This window comes from Manis pentadactyla, chromosome 10 (assembly GCF_030020395.1).
Source record: "Manis pentadactyla isolate mManPen7 chromosome 10, mManPen7.hap1, whole genome shotgun sequence".
Classification (NCBI taxonomy): Eukaryota; Metazoa; Chordata; class Mammalia; order Pholidota; family Manidae; genus Manis; species Manis pentadactyla.
In genome coordinates, this window is record NC_080028.1 from 44,304,634 (window position 1) to 44,324,022 (window position 19,389).

Below are 19,389 nucleotides of genomic sequence, written 5' to 3' on the forward strand. Positions count from 1 at the left end.
CTTCAAACTCATTGAGAAAAGCCTGCCCCTAGGCATTTTCCTAATTGCCAATCACCTGTTCTGTGCAGAGCTTCCTCATATATGCCCATTAAGAACCTGGAGGGCTCTGAATCGATTTCTCAAAATTTAAGAGTACTTGAGAGAAAGGTTCTCCAAGTTTCAGCCCCCAACTTGGACCAGAAATATTTAGTGGCCTTCCATGTTTCAACCAGAAGAAAGCATCTGAGCAGGTTTCCTCACCCTATGGCTGTGGTTCAACTTCAGATTTCTGAAATATTTAGCTTCTCTGATTCTTTGATTCTACCATAACCTATGCTATTAATCCATCAGCTTTAATCTAGGCAATATATATGCTTCAATTAAGATTTGACCTTTGCTTTTCTTTCCATGTGGGAGTTCCGTAGCCTAAATACAAGACTAAATGAAGGGTGTAGATTTCAGCTTCTGAATATCAAGTCATCAGTGATAACAATGGATTTAACTGCTGTCACATTACTGATTTCTGACTTCTTTAACCAATGGTGAAAAATCGTTTTCTATTCAGGCCTGCTTTATTATCTGGGCTCCCAGCTTGTTCACATATGTATAGGACACCCGTGATATTAGTTTTCTAAACCACAGCCTGTCTACTAATTGCTATTATTTAATCACATATATTCTCAATGTGAGTTTGGAACAAACTGAGAAGTAGACACAGGATTCAGATGAGTATGAATAGTTGTTTCATTCATGATAAACATAGATTGAAGCTGACTAAGATGAGGGAGTTTCCTTAAACAGGCTTGATGTTCCTGCCAATTTAGAAGCTGCACATTTTGAAACAATAGGTGAGGACATTCTGCCCCAGCCATCTGACTCAGTGGCAAATAGAGGTGAGAGGGCATTGTGTTTGTCTTACACATAGCCAGTCATTAGTAGTGATTTTATTCCAATCTCAAGCAAATAAATTTTGTAGAAATTATTCAGTAACCCTGTTTTTGAAACTGTTGTTAGTAGGGTTTTTAAACATATATAAAAGGAGATAAGATACAATAACAACCAGATATTGTTTGGTTTAAATCATTATCAACATATTAACATTACTTTTCTCTATCACCCTGGAATGTTTTATTTCTTGGCTGCTGTGGGTAAAGTTGCAATATTTACAGAATCCCTTGCCTGGCCTTAGTGAATGTCCATGTCAGTAGGTGTTTCCAAGGGGTGGAGAGAAGTAGGGCATCTCCATGTCAATAGGTGAATACAAAGGGAGTGGGGAGGGAACATGCACACCAGACCAAAGAGGTTTGGTGGGGTTCTTTTGCAGGAGAGGTGCCTTCAGCCCTGGAGATGGTTTATCATGTGACTGGCCATTTGCCTTTGGCATCCCCAGGGAATGATGAAGCTGATAGGGTGTTTATCCCCAAAGGAGTACACTGTGTACATTTCTCCCATCCCTGAATATATTTTGCGAGTAGATAACCAGCAGGGCCTGTGACTACGGACCACTGCAGGTGAATTCAGGCTGTGGGTATGTGTGGTAAAGGCCAGTCTGAGGGGACATGCTAAGCACCTACTTGCAGCTCTGCCTGTACCTTCGTGGGTGACGAATGTTAAGCAGTATAAATTGCCTGGGGGACACAAGGAATTTGGAGAAACTCCACAGGATTTGGAGAAAGTAGGCATCATAAAGCCCACTCATGACCCATTTGATTCCCTGGTCTGGACAGTGAAAAGCCAGATAGTTTCTGGCATATAGCTGGATTACAGGGAATTGAATAAGGTCACACCCCCTTTGCATAATGTTGTCCTCTCTATAGCAACCCTTATAGACACATTCACTCATAAACTAGGGACGAATCATTGTTGTGAATCTTACTAATGCTTTCTTCTCTACTGATATAGTTCAGAAATGTCAGGAACAGTTCGCCTTCATGGGGGAGACCAGCAGTGGACAATCACTGTCCTTCCATAGGAATCCTCCAAAGTTCCACCATTTTTCACAGACTTCTAACCTCGGACTGGGCCACATGGAAAAAACCGCAAATGGTGCGGCTGTATCACTGTGCTGATAATATTATGCTCACGTCTGATTCTCTTGAAGATTTCAAAAGGGCAGTTTCTAGACTGCTGCAACATTTATAGGAGAAAGGATGGCTGTGAACAGCATCATGGTCAGGTACCTGCTTTGTCAGTAAAGTTCTCAGTGCTTTTCTTGTTGGGTAAAACTAAAGTTATTTCTGAAGCAGTCATAGACAAGGTTCAGGCTTTCCCTATCCCTACCACTGAGGCAGTATTACATTAGTTTCTGGGTCTCTTGGTCTACTGGAGAGTATTTATCCCGCACTTGCACAAATTCTGAAGCCCTTATACCAGTTTGTGTGAAAGGCATCAGGTGGGACTGGGATGAAACATACGCAGTTGCTGCTTTTATTGCTGCTAAGTGAGCAGTGAAGGCTGTACAGGCCTTGAGTAATTTACTCATCGAGGCCCTGTGAGCTAGATGTTCATGTAACCAAAGATGGTTATGGATGGAGCCTTTGGCCATGGCTTGAATGGACATGCCAACAAATTGGGTTCCGGTCACAACTATGGAATGGAGAGGAGGTATGTTATACCTTAATAGAGAAGCCACTGCTCTCAACCACACCTTGCTGGGTATAGATCTCATCCCTGGAACAGCTCTGACAAGGAAATAACCACCTATCTCACTGTGGGAAGTGTGGGAGACTGGAACCGAAGTACATGGGGTGGCATGCCCAAGATTCCTGCACTGTCCAAATGGGGTTCATATTTTCAGCAGCACAGCACCTTTCCACTATCCCTTTAAGTGGAGAAATCCAACACCTGTTGGGGTCAGTGACATATACCAGTGGAAAATAGGAAGAACTTGCTTAAGAATGATTTGTAGTGGGCAGTCTTTATTGGGAAGGAAAAGCCCCTATAGCTGAAGACGCTTGGTCAGTGGGTCGAGTTGCAGGCAGTATGGCTCATCATCACTGAGGAGCCCTCCACTCTAGTTGTGTGAGCTGACGGTTAGGCCGTCTTCAGTGTTTGACCCTGTGGTCACTGATATGGTATTATGACAACTGGATGTTGGTCACCATCTGCTTTTGGGACAAGAGTTGTGGCAAGACCTACTGGCCTCTGGTCAGACTAAGACAGTCATCGTCTATCATGTGACTGATCATTTGCCTTTGTCATCCCCAGGGAATGATGAAGCAGACCCTTGGCCAAAGTGATTTGGCTAGAAGGAATCCTGCTTCAGATGTTCCACAATGGTTACATGAGCATTTATGCACATGGGGCAAAAGACAATATGTGTTGTAGCCCATTGGGGCCTGCTGTTGACCATTGAAGAGGTCGGCAGGGCCCTGAAGGAGTGCCTTGTGTTCTCTAAGAGGGACTTACACCAAGTCCCACAGCAACATGGGACAATAGAAAAGGGGCTAAAACCCATTGTCAGGTGGCCTATAGACTATATTGGGCCTCTGCCCATATCAGAAGGGTAGCAGTATGCCATGACTTGTGTGGACACAGCTACTGGACTATTGGTTGCTTTCCTGCATGTTGTGCAGATCAGCAAACCACCAACAGGGGCCTGGAGCACCTCTTTGCTACCTATGGCCAGTTGCAGTTGATTGAGAGTGATCAAGGTACCCTCTTGACTGGACAAGTGCTGCAAGAATGGGTACAGCAATTAGGAATAAAGTGGAAGTTTCATGTACCATATAACCCAATCTGGGCATCCTTGATAGAGAGGTAGAATAGCTTGTTGAAATCTTGCCTGAAGTCTGACACAGTCTACAGGGCTTGCCAGTAACCAAAGTTATAGTACAGCTTATGGACAGAGCTAAGATGTTTGAAAGAACAGCTCCCAATATGAGCCTCAAGCCCTGTGGACATGCTAACACACATTGCTGCCTCTAATATACAACTGTATATGCAAACGAAAGAGGAGTTATTGAAGCCAGGATTATGGCCAGCAGAGCACCCTCCTATTGCCAGCACAGCTGCATTAACTCTGGAGACTCCGTTGAGTGGATGTGACCCTCAACATTTTGACACATGTACCAGTGTTGGCTGGCCATTCTGGCACCTTGGGGAAAAGGTCTGGAAGCTGACCTCCTGTGTGTTCTTTGAGTAACAGCAGAGTGACCCCCGTAGATGCTGGTAGTGTACCCAAAACATCCAGGAGGTAAGAGCATTCTATGGGGAGGTTTTGTTTTATCTTTATGGCCAATGCATGTACCTCCCATCACTCTATATATTGCCCCATCTGTAACTCCCACAGGAAGAGGAGTGAAAGTCTGGTACACTAGACCAGGACGAGAGATCCTATTCCTGCCACTGTCCTATCACAGGACCAGTCTCTTGCATGTATTTTACCTGATGGACAAGATTTGCCTATGCTGGTGTCACTAAAACATGGATATTATCTCCCTTAAGGTCATTTTCTTCTGCAGTCCTTGTGGCCTGGATGTGTCCCCCTGGCTGCAGCCACCGCATGATGATTGCTCTGAACTCCCTACCTGTTCAGCTACAGACTGCTTGTGGAATGAGCGAGCTATAGACTTGATCTGCATAGAACTTTGAACCTAGCTGAATCCTCTGGCTTGAGGGTTATATAGCTTCATGTGTTTTTTTTAATCAAAATTAGTTCTCAAAGCTAAAATTTATTTCCATCTTTTCTTTGTTGCACAAAATTTCACTCTAATATGCAGTTTGAAGATGCATAGATGTTTCTGTTTTTTGTCACCAAAAATTACGAAATTTTCCTCACAAAGGATTGTGACTGTTATAAACCTATTGAGTATTTTCTCATGCTGCTTACATTTAAAAAAAAAGTATTTCTGAGAATAATTTTTATTCTCTCAGGTTTTGGAGGTCTTGATATTCTGAGTTCCCTGGACCAAGAGAGGTTTTTACATTAATGAAGTTAGTTTCTTTTATTTAGTAAACTTACAACTTAATGAATAAACAAAAAGGTCCTTGGAGACAGAGATTCAGTAGGATCACTATGGAATTTTGCGTCCTAATCTTGGCAAAGTGTCTGAGACATGCAACTCTGAGGATGAATATAAATCATAATGAATATCCTTAGAGGGTAAGAATATAGAAAGAAAATATCCAGCTTAGCAATTGCAGCACAGTCAACAGGAATGAGACAATGCACTACCCTAAATCATTTTCATTTGTATTTCTGTTATCTTCTTTGAGCATCAGATGACTGTTTTGTCTTTTATTTACCTATAATGTGAAAAATAAAATTTTTTCAAAAATTTATCACATAAAATGAAGTTTTTTGATTACAGATTTAATTTACTTACTAGAAATCAATCTTTTCAAATATTCTATTTCTCTCTGGTATAATCTTGCAAAATTTCTTGTTTCTAAGAATAAATCCATTTCTTCTAGGTTGTCCAATTTATTGGCAATAATTTTTAATATTAGTCTCTTATAATCATTTATATTTCTGTGGTGTCATTTGTAACTTCTCTTTTATTTCTGGTTTTGAGTCCTCTTTTTTTCTTAATGAGTCTAGCTTAAGGTTTTTCAATTTTGTTCATATTTTCAAAGGACCAGCTCTGAGTTTCATTTATATTTTGTTGTTTTTTTAGTCTCTACTTTGTTTATTTCTGATCTGATCTTTATTATTTCCTTCCTTTAACTTTGAGCTTTGTTCTTTTTCTACTTCCTTTAGATGTGGTGTCAATTTGTTTTTTAAGATATTTCTTATTCGTTAAGGTAGACCTTATATTGCTGCAAACTTCCCTCTTAGAGCTCCTTTTACTGCATCCCAAAGAGTTTGAACCATTGTGTTTTTATTTTCATTATTTGCTAATATTTTCTGAATTTTCCCCTACAATTTCATTGTTGACCCATCCGTTGTTTAGTAGTGTGCAGTTTAGCCTGCTTATTTGTGATTTTTCCAGTATTTCTCTTGTAACTGACTTCCAGTTTCATACCGCTGTGCTTGGAAAGCATGCTTAATATAATCTCAATCTTCTTAATTTATTGAGGCTTGTTTTGTAGCCTAACATGATCTCTCCTGTATCATGTTCAGTGAGCACTTGAAAAGTATTGGTATTCTGCTGTTTTGGGACATATCTGCATATCTAGTAAGTCCATTTGATCTAATGTATGGTTCAAAGCAACTGTTTTCTTTCTTTTATATATTTAATATATACTTTATTAAAGAATACTTGATATATTGCAAGTATACAACATAGTGATTCAACAGTTATCTACATTATTCAATGCTCACCACTAGTGTAGTTACTGTCAACATAGAACTATGTTACAGAACTATTGACTTTGCTCTCTATTCCCTATGATTTTCCTCCCCATGACTAATTTGTATTATGATTAAGATTTTGTACCTCTTTATCTCCTTCACCTATTTTACCCACTCACCTAAACCCCTCCCCCATGGTAACTGCTAGTCGCTTGTCAGTGTCCATGAGTCTACTGCTGCTCTATTCATTTTATTTTGTTTTGTTTTTAGTCTCCACATATAAGTGAAATCATATGGTATTTGTCTTTCTCCTCCTGGCTTAAATCACTGAGAATAATATCCTCTAGGTCTATCCAGGTTATTGCAAATAAAGTCACAGTTTTCATACTGGTTTTCTGTCTGGAAGATCTATTCATTGATGTAAAGTTGGGTGGTAAAGTCCTCACTATTGTTATATTACTCTCAATTTCTCCCTTTGTGTCTGTGAATATTTGTTTTATATATTAGGTGTTTCTCTCTTTGCTGTGTACATATATACAATTTTTATACCTTCTTGCTTGTTTCTATTTTTTGCTTATTTTTACTTAGATTTTCTTTCAATTTTCATTGTTCTTTTGAAAGAACTTATAAACTTCAGAAACCATCTCACTGTCTGTCAGGGTTATACAATTCAACAGTATTTTTTCACGTATAAATATTTTAGTGGTGTCTTGTCGGTCAAAATGGTTAATGTACATATTGGTAAATGGGTGCCCTTTCTTTTGTCACTTTCTCCTTTTAAATTCTTAAGTAGGATAATTTCTGATTCCTTTATGTTATTGTGGTGTCATATGTTTTCTAGTAAGGTTTTACTTGTGTATTTTTATTTCAAAAATTTTAAACCATTTAGAGTATAAGCTGTTTTTGTGTGCATAAAAAGTAAAACTATCATTTCTGTGTCTTCTTTTGTGACTTAAGGTTATTTAAAAAACATAATTTTCCTACTACACTACAATTTTCCCACTTTTGCCTAACTAGCAAAATAAACCTTTGTATAAAATAAGAGCTATTTGTTAATCTACACTTTCATAATCTAAGCTGTTCTACTGATCATTTTATGTTCTCCTATGCCAACACCAAATTTGATTTAATTGATTAAGATAAGTTTTGGTATTACATAAGCAAGATTCTATTCAGTAATACTCATTTTTCATGTATGTGTTGTACATTCATGGGATTTATTTCTTCCATAGTAACTCAGAGATAATTTATGATATTAGAAAAATTTTTAAAGCTGATTCTAATTACAGAGTTCTGTTAAATTTATATATTGAGTGGGCAAATTTATAATTATATATGTTGTATCCATAATGTGATTTATTCTCTGGCAGTTATATTGATAGCTTTGATATGTAGAGGCTTATTTTGCTAGTTACGTAAACATGGGAAAATTTTAATTTAGTAGGAAAACTGCTTTTTATTTAATAATTGCTTTAGACAGCAAAAAAACTGAAATGAGAAAGTTTTACTTTATATTCACACACAGACAATATAAATATTGTCAACCTATGTTTGTTTGAATATGCCCTTTATTCATTCTAGTTACTTAATTTTCTTATTAGGTATATTAATTTCCTATTAGGTTTTGTTCTGTTCTAGGTACATAATAATGTTTTCAGGAGGTAAATAACATATTTCCTTGATTCCATTTAAGTGCATGTCGTAATTTTATGTATTTTAATATAAAAACATTGCCAGTTAAAATATACAGAACATTAAGATGCCATCCATAAGGCACATCTATATTTCAAAGATTTAAAAATTTGAAAAGAAATGGCTTGTAGATTCTTTAAACAGAGTAGTTTCATAACTTCATTCTGATAATAATCTCAACTATTTTATTATAAACATTATTGTATTTTAAGTATTGCAGTCTGATGTGGAATACCAGTCATAAAAGTGAGCATCTTTATTTGTTTCTTAATTTTAATTAAGTACAGGTGTTTTATTGTTCAATATACTTTTGTAAATTATATTTCTTTATATTTTTAATCTCATTTTAATAGCTCACCAAATTCTCATTTTATTTGAAATTTTAAGATCAATTGCTGATTTTTATCTATTGATAGTTTGAACTTATTAATCAATCTTATATAGTGCTCTTTCTTTAATTTGCTATTACAATAAAATCAGGCTGAAATTCATATATATATATACATGTATATATATATATATTTATATTCAAATATGTATACATTTATCTATCATCTGTCACCTGCCTTTAATCTATAATTTATCAATCTATATGATCTATCTTTGCCTTTGTGTAATTAGAGTAAATCTTAACTGATTATAGTGTAAGTTTTGGCTGTTTGTTGGGTTCTGCTCAAGTAATCACCCATACTCATCAGGGTATTTGGTTTATAATGTCTTAATGGTATTTTTGTCAAAACATTAAGATGTCTTCATACAATTCATTAGGGAGAATTTTTTTATTGTTTGGATAACTGAAGTCATGATGAGATTATCTATTTACCATGGTTCACTGTAAAGTAGTCTGTACCTTTTGCCTCATGAATGTTTAGTCTTGTCTTTCTAAATATATGGATATTGATGTTTAAGTTTTCCACATCTTGATGAATTTTTAAAAGCTTGTTCATTAGCTGTAGGTCTACCTATTTTGTTGTTGTTGTGGAATCATGATAGTATATCCATGCATAAAGTTTTTCTAATTTCTACTGAACTGGTATTTATGTCTTCTTTCTGATTTTTAAGCTGAAATATGTTGCCCTTTGTTCATATTCATTCATGTTTGACAGAAATTTATCAAATTTCTTGAAATTTTTAAAAGAATCAACTTTTAAATTTTCTATATTTTAAATTTTTTAAATCTATATTACATATTTTGGATTAATTTTATGGGTTTTAAAATTTTTATAATGAGCAGGAATTGCTTTATTTTTGGTTTATTATTTTATAAAATAATTGGATACATTAATGTTTGCATAATTTTTTGTTTCTTCTGAATATAGCTTTTTTATGTTTTGTATGCATTGTTATGAAGTATCTCTATCTCATTCCATATGTATTTTCTAAGTTCCAGAGATTTATATTTGGATTCATTATTTAATTATTTATTTGTAGCATTAGTAAATTATTTTTATACAATTTGGAGCATAAAGCCCCATTTTAAATAGACAGTAGTGCATGATACTGTTTCCCACTTTCTCATCCACAGTTTGTAACTCGGAAGAACAGAAAACTTTCTTAGAGGAAATTGTTTTTTCATGAGAGTGGGCAGTTATTACCTCCTAAATCACACTATTAGACTATTGAATTTATTTTATCCTATTAGTTTTATGTGCTTTCACAACGTGGATCCTGACACTTCACCTCCCACCTCCATATGGACATTCAGCTCAAGTCCCTGTAACCCATAAGTCAACAACTTGATAATGACACTTCACCTCCCACCTCCATATGGACATTCAGCTCAAGTCCCTATAACGCATAAGTCAACAACTTGCTCCTTTCCATCCTTTGCTTTCTTGGGAATCCACAGATGATAGATGGGATTGTTTATCCTCATTTCTAATTATTCTGTATCTGATACCTTATGATTGCCTACATTTAACCTTTACTCTTACCTGTATATTCAAAAGAATATTTGTGACATTTTATCTAGCAATCCTTTTTTGTGTGTTTTTCTAGAGTATTAGAAATACCCTATCTTCTCTCTCAATGGTTCCTTGTATTATTCCCTCATGCCCTCATTCATTCCATTCAGTATTTTATCATAAAATTGCAATTCCTATTTGAATATTTGTAATATTTTATGAACATATGAGTAATCATTTACTTATTTCAATAATAAGTTACCAGTGTCATAAGAGACTAGTGCTTTTTATTATGTTATAAAATTAAGTTACATGGGGTCATATATATCTAAAATGAATTTATAACATGTATGCTTCCATTTTCTTTACTGAGACAAATCTCCTACAAGAGGTGGATTAAAAAGCAAAGGAAAGAAATGAGTTGAATAAGGTACAATGTAAGTAAATCTAAAGAGGAACTGCGGAGTATAACAATTGAAATATAGATTATTAAAAGACAAATGTAATAAGCTTCAATAGAAAGGTTTGAAAGACACTCACCTTTTATTTTAACTCTTTTTATTCAGTGCTGTTTTATTGTTTTAAGAATGACACAACTCTTTTGACTGAGTCCTTGAAGGCTTTCTTCACTTGCTTACTTCTCAGTGTATAAATAAATGGATTTAGGGTAGGTGAAATGGAAGAAATGAGCAGTGAAACCACTTTATTAATAGTCACTTCTTCTTTGGATGCAGGATTCATGTAAATGAACATGCAGGTGCCATAAGTGATGGAAACCACAATCATGTGGGAAGAACAGGTGGAAAAGGCCTTTTTTCTTTGCTGGGCAGAAGGAAGTCCTAAAATTGTCTTGGTAATATAAGCATAGGACAGAACTATACATATAAGGGTCACAATAAGGGTCAGCAAAGCACAAATTAAAACAGTTTGTTCCATGAACCATGTGTCTGAACATGATATCTTCATCAGGGGAGAGGCGTCACAGAGAAAATGATCAACAACGTTTGAGTCACAGAATTTCAGATTTAGCCCCAGACTCAGTGGGGAGGTTATGACTAACAATCCAGCCAGCCAACAGCAAGAAACAAGTCTCTTGCAGACCCTGCTGCTCATGATGGTCACATAATGCAATGGTTTGCAAATGGCCACATAGCGGTCATAGGACATAGCAGCCAGCAGAAAAAATTCTGTTACTGCGAAGAGGTCAGTAAAAAACACTTGAACGACACAAGCCTTATAGGCAATGACCTTGTCACCTGTTGCTATGTTATACAAGTACCTGGGAATGCAAGCAGTTGTGAATGAGATCTCTAAGAAGGAGAAATTTTGCAAAAAAAAGTACATGGCTGTTTTAAGGTGGGGATCCACGAATGTGGGTGTGAGGATGGTCAGGTTTCCAGTTACACTCAGTGTGTAGGTGAGAAAAAGAAAGACAAAAATCAGGACCTGCAGGTCAGGGTCATCTGTCAGTCCCAGCAGAATGAATGTTGTTACTGTATAGTTTTTCATCACTAGTGGCTTCTGTCCAATCTGCATGCCCTACAATTCAGAGAGATCATTATACAGGTTATATTATCTGTGTAAAATTCGATTGTATCAGTATTACCTTCATTATATTTTCACATTATATTTTAAATCATACTATGGATGTAACTAAGTTTATCTGCTACTTTGGTGTGCTTTTATGGGTAGCAAAAAATATCGTTTGACTCCTCCAAATTCTTCCCTATTCAGAGCTAAATTAAAAAATTACCGTATCGTTATACTTTTGGTTAACAGTTCAGTCTTAGTGAAAATGATAATACATGATATGTGAGTAGATTTATTCTAGAGTCTTGATCAGAACTTGTTGCTTCTATTCCAGCTCTGTAATAAGCTTCTTCCTTCCTTCCTTCTTTTTTCTATCTTTCCTCCATTTTTCCTCTCTTTCAGATAAGTGTATTTTTTCTTATGAACAATGCTAAACCTTACTCGACCACATGGGTGCTTCCTTCATCTTCCTTGTACATTTCTCTATCAGTGTGCAAGCTGTTATGTTGAATATACTGTTTTAAACACATTTTTTGCATCTATGTTTATGACAAATTCATAACAAATTTGTCAAGTTTTTGTTACTTCAGCAAATTCACTTAAAATTACCCATATGGTATTTTTATATTATCTTGTTGCCTGTTTCGATTCCTTGGACCTATTATTTCCTGTTTACTTCTGACTATACACTCTCTCACTGTTTTTTGCACAATTCCTGTAATTTTATATTACATCTGTCAGTTAACACTAAATTTCTGTTTCTAGTAAGTAGTAATTTCTGGCATATTGAATTGACTACCAAACATACTTACTTATATATTGAACCACCTACCAAACATATCTGCTTGTACGAATCACATGCATGACCATCTCAATGTTCCTAAAACAGAAGTCATGGTTTTCCCATGGTAGGTCTCCTTCCCTCTTACCCTGTGTGCTTACCAGTCTCCATTTGTCGACCGTGTGTTCTGTGGCAGGTATCACAGTGATCACTTCTCTTGTGTACTTTATCCTATAATCCCCAAACATCACTGGTTTTTTGGTGAAGCATCACTTCCCCTGGGAAGGTTTCTGTGATTCTGATGACTATCTTAGCCTACACACCCAGTCCTGGGCTCCAATAAAAAAAAAAGCTTGTCACTACATCATGTTTAGCCAGAGAATGTATTTTTTGGCATTATGTCTCTCTCACTGTGACAGTAATGCCAATACAGACCCATGTATATTGTCAATATCTAAAGAATACTTCCTGAATAAGTTTATACATCCTGAATTTACAAAGCATGCACAAAGGTACTTTCTTCATATTTGGACTTAAATTCATATTGCTCTGACAGAGAATGTGCTTATTGAATTTTATTATCTATGACTCTGTTACTAGAAAATTGTGCGTTTCTTTGCTGTTCGTTAAAAAAGAGCTATTTTTATTAAGTCACATTGTGAAGTGATCTTTACCGTTGTGACAAGAATTGTAATTGCTTTCTGTTCCTTGGTTTTTCTAAAAAGTAATTGTATTTTTATTGACTGTATTTCCATCTTCACTTTTATCCATTAATACAATGTTAAATGGATTTTTGGGTTTATGTAAAAAACTGCTCCACAGTAACTTTCTCAGACATCAATAATTAGTTTCTATAGTGGGGGTTTCAATGTTTTAATTTTCAAATAGTGTTTCAGTGCTTGTAATCCCCTATCAGTAAGTAAAAAAAAAAATCCCTTTGAAACCACTATTTATGTGTAAATAGTTTGCTTTTATTGCTTTTTTTCCTGTACTTTATGCATACTCAAGTAGGAAGAGCATCACATGTACTAGTTCACCCAGTTCATACTGTTAAACCCACAGGGTGGCAGTCATCAATCCAGGGAAGCAATGCTGACCTTGGCGCATGGCTTGCCTGAAAACTATAACCTTCCAGGGAATGTTGGGACATATTAAAGATATGTATTAGAATAAATTTAGAAGTAGTGAATAAACTCAGAAGTAGTGGAGAAGACTGTTTCAGTCCACCTACTCTTTTGTCATCCTTTCTCCTTCTCTCTCAAGTTGCATATGCATGACTACATAATCTTACTCAAGTCAACCTGGTATGGGCATAGGCATTGCTCAAAGCTCAAAATATTTTTTTTACAATATATTCCACCGTATTATACGGTGCAATTCAATAAACTAATTGACAATGACATATAACCACTGATTTCTGTTTATCTTACAATGAATATTTGAAAGGAGGCAGAGATTTCTAATGAATGATGTTATACAGCCTGTCTTTTGCAGTGATGAAGGAAGAAATAGAAACGTGTGTACATGCACAAATACACTCACACACATGCAATGGGTACTTGTCTTTTACAACTGGACGTTGATGATGCAACTGACATAGTTTGTGGGTATTCCTTATATTAGGATTCCTGATTATATACCCATCTATTTACTCTTATGACATCCTATGTACATTTTAGAGGCTTTACAAAATATCTGGGTTATAACATATCTCATTTATCTGATTATGATGTAGGTAGGTGAAATCTTTTTCTCTCAGAGAAAAATGCAGCTAAAATTTCACAAAGGGAAATATTATTAATGTTGCAAAACTTTTTATACTTTTCGCTCAGTCAATGGTAACTTCAGCAAGTTGTTTAAATATAGTAATTCTTAGAGTAACTTTGCTAAAAATGGTAAGTTTGATAAATTTTCATGTGAACTTCTTTTCACTTTTGCTTATATGCTCATGTTCTCACTCACAGGTTCTCTGAACCAAAAAAAGCTTTCTGAGACCAAAAAACGTCCCCAACAAATTAGACTGATATTCTCGTGAAAGTCAAAGAATATTTTCTTACAAGACAGAAACATGATCCTAATGGCAGTGGAATGCAGAAACCCTCTTCTCTTTGAAAGAGCTGGCATTTCACTATCTCCTTAGAGGGACAGAAGTTTGAGCAATGCAAACTTCGACTTCTTTTTTGTAGTTTGCTCCAGCTGCAGATTAATGAATAAACAAGAGGTCTTCGGTGATTTACACTCAAAAGTCATCAATGAATGTTGGCAGTAATTTTATTTGGAAAACGCAAAATAACTAACAAAGACTGTTCTGGGTCAAGGTCCTCAGAGAAAAGAGGAGAACTAAGACGTTATTTCATTTTCTTATTTTTCTTAATGCTTTATTGAAAGAAAATCAACATACAAAGCTTGCAAATAGTTAAAGTGTATGATTTGGTAGGTTTTGACGTATGTACACTCGTCTGAAAACATTAACACAATCAGAGGTGTGAACATGCCCATGACTCCCAAAGTGTCCTTTCTCATCCTCATTCATCCCTGTGGTCTCCTGTGACCTCACGCTCTGCACTCCTCCGTTTCTCAGCCAAACCCTGATACACTTTCTGCCACTAGAGATTAGTTTGTTTTCTTGTAGAAGTTTAAATAATACAGTAATGCAGGGATTTTTTTGGGGGGTGTTGGTGTCTGGTTTCTATCAGTAAATGTGGATTTAAATTTTATCCTTGTTTTCATGTGTGTCAATAGTTCATTCCTTTTTACTTCTGAGTAGTTTGCCGATGTTAGTGGACCTATGAGGTCTTCCCAGTTTGTGACTATTACAAATAAAGCTTCTATGAAAAGTTGTGTATTGGATTTGTATGCAAATATTCTGTCATTTCTCGTGGGTAAATATTTGGGATCAAATGAAACGGTTAGTTGATAAGTGAGGTGTACCTCTGACTTTTAAAGAACCTGTCAAACTATTTTCCAAAGGACCCTTAGCATTTCACATTCCCATTATCAGTGTAGGAGAGTTCCAGTTGTTACACAAAAATGCCAAACCTTCACATGATCAGTCTTTAATTTTAGCATTCTAGAAGGTACGTCATGGCATGTCATTCTTGTTTTGATTTACAATTCCCTAATGAGATACGATGCTGGGCATCTTTTCATATGTTCCCTTGACATTTGCATATCTTCCTTTAGTGTGGAATTTGGCAGATCTCTTGCCCATCTTTTAAATTGAGTTTTCCTATTGTTGAGTAGGAAGAGTTCTTTTTCTGGACAAGGTCCTTTACCAGACATATGATTTTAAGTTATTTTCTGTAGCAGTGTGGGTTTTCCTGTTTCTGAATGGTGTCCTTTGGGCAAAAGATATAATTAACTTGGATGAAGACACCTTTTACTTTGTGCTTTGGAAAACCATATCTAAGGAACCATTATTGAACCCAGTGATCAAAGATTTTAATTTTCTTCTAAGAGTTTTAGCTTTTACATTTAGTTCTCTAATTAATTTGAGTAAATTTGTTTATGGCATGAGAAAGATGCCTAAACTCACTCTTTTGCGTATGGATATGCAGTTGTCTAGCACTGTTTGTTGAAAATGGTATTCTTTTCCTGGTGAATTGTCTTGGCACCCTTCTTATCAACCCATATAGTGGGTTGAATAGTCCCTAAAAACGACTGAGGACTAACCCACAGATCTTGTAATTATGACCTTGTTTAGAAAAGTGTCTTTGCAGATGTAATTGAGCTGAAAGTTTTGAGGAGGCCCTAAAATCCAGTGACTGGTGTCCTTATAGAAAGGAAAGAATACACAAAGAGATAGAGGGAAGAAATTCTTGTGAAATGGAGGCAGAGATTAGAATCATGATGCCACGAACCAAGGAATTTCAGGGGCCACCAGAAGCTGAAAGAGGTGTGGAAGGATTCTCACCTTATTTTCTTTGTTTTTGGGGCAGTCTTTCTGTGGGGAGGCTTTCTGGTTATTAGACAGTGTTTTGGAAAAACTAAATTTGGTGAGAAGGAACACTACAGGCAGAGAAACTTATGAACAGGGTCACTGGAAGGTTTAGAAAAGCACAGAAGAAAGAGCTGATGGAAATATTATCTGCATGATGTTCCTGGGGGACATTTAAGATATTTGTGGTGACTATATTACTTATACTACTAACAGAACAATCATTCCTGGTTTGTTCCTAAATCCTTGATTGTGTCTTTAGCTTTATATAATTTTGTATTATTGTAGGAGAGACAGAGAAGGGTCAGGAACCACCAGGGAACAGGCCACCAAACATTCTTTAGTACAAATTAAGTGATGGGAAAAGGAAAAATATTTGCCAAACACTTGATCTTTGAGTCACTTTTCTTTGCACTAAGGGCCTTTCAAAACTTAAAGTGATCTGAATAACCACTTTAAATGTTACTGATCTAATATATCAATTAAAAGACAGTGATTATAAGAGTGAATTAAAAACAAGACTCCCAAAAGAAACTTCAAAATTTCATCTGTTCCATTCTTCTTTTCCTCCATGTGTTCCTAATAGTTTATCTAGAAGAAAATAACTTTAAATACAGACTCAGAATAAAAGGAAAGAGATCAACATTTATCATTCTAACACTAATTTTTTAAAAAGGTAGAAACCCTATTTTAATTTCTGCCTTAATTATTATGATTTCCTTACACTTTCTTCCTTTGGTTTTGGTTTACTCTTCTTTTGATGTTTCCTAAAGTGGAAGGCTCTTTTACAGATTTGAGCTTCTGAATTTAAAAAAAAAATAGGTGTGTTTATTGTGTTTACACATTTCTCTGTATGCACTGCTTGACCTGCTTCCTATAAGGTTTGATATTTTATGCTTTTGTGCTCATTCATCTCAGAGTATTTTCTCATTTCTCATATGATTTATTCTTTAATACATTGGCTGTTTAGGAATGTTTTGTTTACTTTTCATATAGTTGTAAATTTCCCAAATTTTCTTCACTTATCAATTTAAATTTTTTGATATTGTGGTTGGAGGACATAATTTGTGTGATTTAAATCCTTTTCAATGTAGTGATGCTTGTCTATGGCTTAGTATGTGATGTGTCCTAGGAAATTTCCATGTGCATTTGAGAAGAATGCATATCTTGCTGTTTGGTGGAGTGTTCTATAGATGTGTATTAGTTCTCATTGGTTTATATTGATGCTTATATCTTCACTTGATAATCTTCTGCCTTGTTCTTCTATTTATTATTGAAAGTGAGTATTTAAGCTCCCCAAAAATATTTTTTTAATATTGTTTCTTTCATTTTTGTCAGTTTTTGCTTCATATCTTTGGGACTCACGTGGTAGTTGAATATATATTTATAATTATTGTATCTTACTGAGTTTTATCATTATAAAATGCTTTTCCTTGCTTCTAGTAACAATTTTTGTCATTTGTTTCTTTTTGTCTGAAATTAATATAGGCAGTTCAGCATTTTTTGGTTGGTATCTATTTGTGAATCTTTTCCATAAAACCTACTTAGGGTTTAGGTTTTGAATCTAAAATATGTGTCTTGTAGATGGTATAGAGTTAGATAATTTTGAAAATGTATTCTGTGATTCTATACCTTTTCATTGAAGAGTTTCTTCCATTTATATTAAATGTATTACTGATAAGGTAGGATTTAGGTCTACCATTTAACTATTATGTTTGTATGTGTCTAACATCTTTTTGTTCCTTTGTTCCTACTTTACACCCTCTACATTAAATCAGTATTTTTCCATGTTACATTTTAATTCTCTTGTTTCCTTAACTATAAGTTTTAATTATTTTCTTAGGTATGCTGGGAGTTACAATGAACTTCTTAACTTTTAACAAGCTCATTCTGAATAGCCAAATTAATTTCGGTAGTATGCAAAACTGTTCAAATACTACAGTGTTCCATTTTCCTGTCTTGGTACTATTATTGTCATAAAAATTACATCTTTATGCATTCTAAGCTCAGCCACACAATTTTATTATTGCTTTATGCAATTGCCTTAAATCAGATGGAAAACAAAGTGCCACAAGAAGAAACATAATTTACATTGTCCTTTATATATTATGTATTTACTATTATTGTTGCTCTTAATTTGTGTGAATTGAAGTTATTGTTAGTGTCCTTTCTCTTCATCCTGAAGGGCTCTCTTCAGTGTTTCTTGTGGGACAGTTCTATTAGGTACACATTTTCTAGTATTCTTTTTAAATCTGGTAACATTCTTTAAGGGTAGGTTTGTTGGTAACATAATCTTTACAGTAATTAAGAGTGTAATTATAATACTCTCTCTTTTGCCAACTAGGGGAATTTTTCAGCCATTATTTCTACAAATACACTTTCAAATTCACACTCACTCTCCTCTCTTGGGAATCTGATTATGGGATATTAACTGTTATCGTCCAAATGGTCTCTGAAATTCTCCTCATTTAGTTCTCTATTTTGTTTCTGGTTTTCACACTGAGTAACTGTATACTTGAACTCACCGATTCTTTCCCATGTGATCATCTATTCTACTATTTGGCCCATCAACAAGTTTTTTTTTAGCTTGGCTATTTACTTACAATAATACAATCATATATGATTTTTAAAAATAATCTCTTTTTCCTTGTGGAGAGATTATGTGTGTATGTTTGTTTCCAGAGAATTTGTTATTGCCAGTTGAGGCATTTTTATCACAGCTGTTAAAAATCCTTGTCACATAAATCCACATGTTTATGGATTCATCCTAATGTTATATTTGTTGCCTCTTCACATGTGTGTTGTGATTTCCTTGTTATCCCTATGACAAGTGATTTTTTAGTTATATCCTGGACACAATGGATATTGTATTATAAGACTCTAGATCCATTTTAATCTTCTTTTTTAAATAGGCACTTTGTTGAGCATCAGCATGAGGACTGGGTAGATGTTCATGGTCAGCTTCATGTTCAGCTCTGCCAACACCAACCCGGTAAAATTGTGCACTGAAATATTGCTTCAATGCAGATGTCTGGAGTGGAATATCAGGTCCCATCTCAGCTTCACTGACGCCTCCACAGCGAAAGATGGGGAGTGACTCACATAGCTTCACTGCCTCTGATCGTAGAGTCTTATGATCACCTCCCAGCTGGGCCTTACATCACCAGGGAAGGGAATGATGAGGAATAGTTTATTCCACTTTGTTGCTATAGGAAGTGGGGAAATCAGAGCCACCCTCTCGAGGCAGATCCTGAAACTAGTCCTGAGCCAGACTCCTGAGGGGCTCAAGATCACCAGCGGCACCTCCCCTCACCCCCCAGCTGTTCAAGAC

The 19,389-nt window shown here is 35.5% G+C and overlaps 1 protein-coding gene across 1 annotated transcript; it reads right to left on the minus strand.

Annotated features, from left to right (window-relative positions):
• Positions 1-10,342: 10,342 nt before the first annotated feature.
• LOC118909980 (olfactory receptor 6C2-like) lies at positions 10,343-11,415 on the minus strand. The gene has a single exon (XM_036880771.2). It carries the CDS (start codon positions 11,344-11,346, stop codon positions 10,384-10,386), a length of 963 nt encoding a protein of 320 aa, XP_036736666.2. The 5' UTR covers positions 11,347-11,415; the 3' UTR covers positions 10,343-10,383.
• Positions 11,416-19,389: the final 7,974 nt, after the last annotated feature.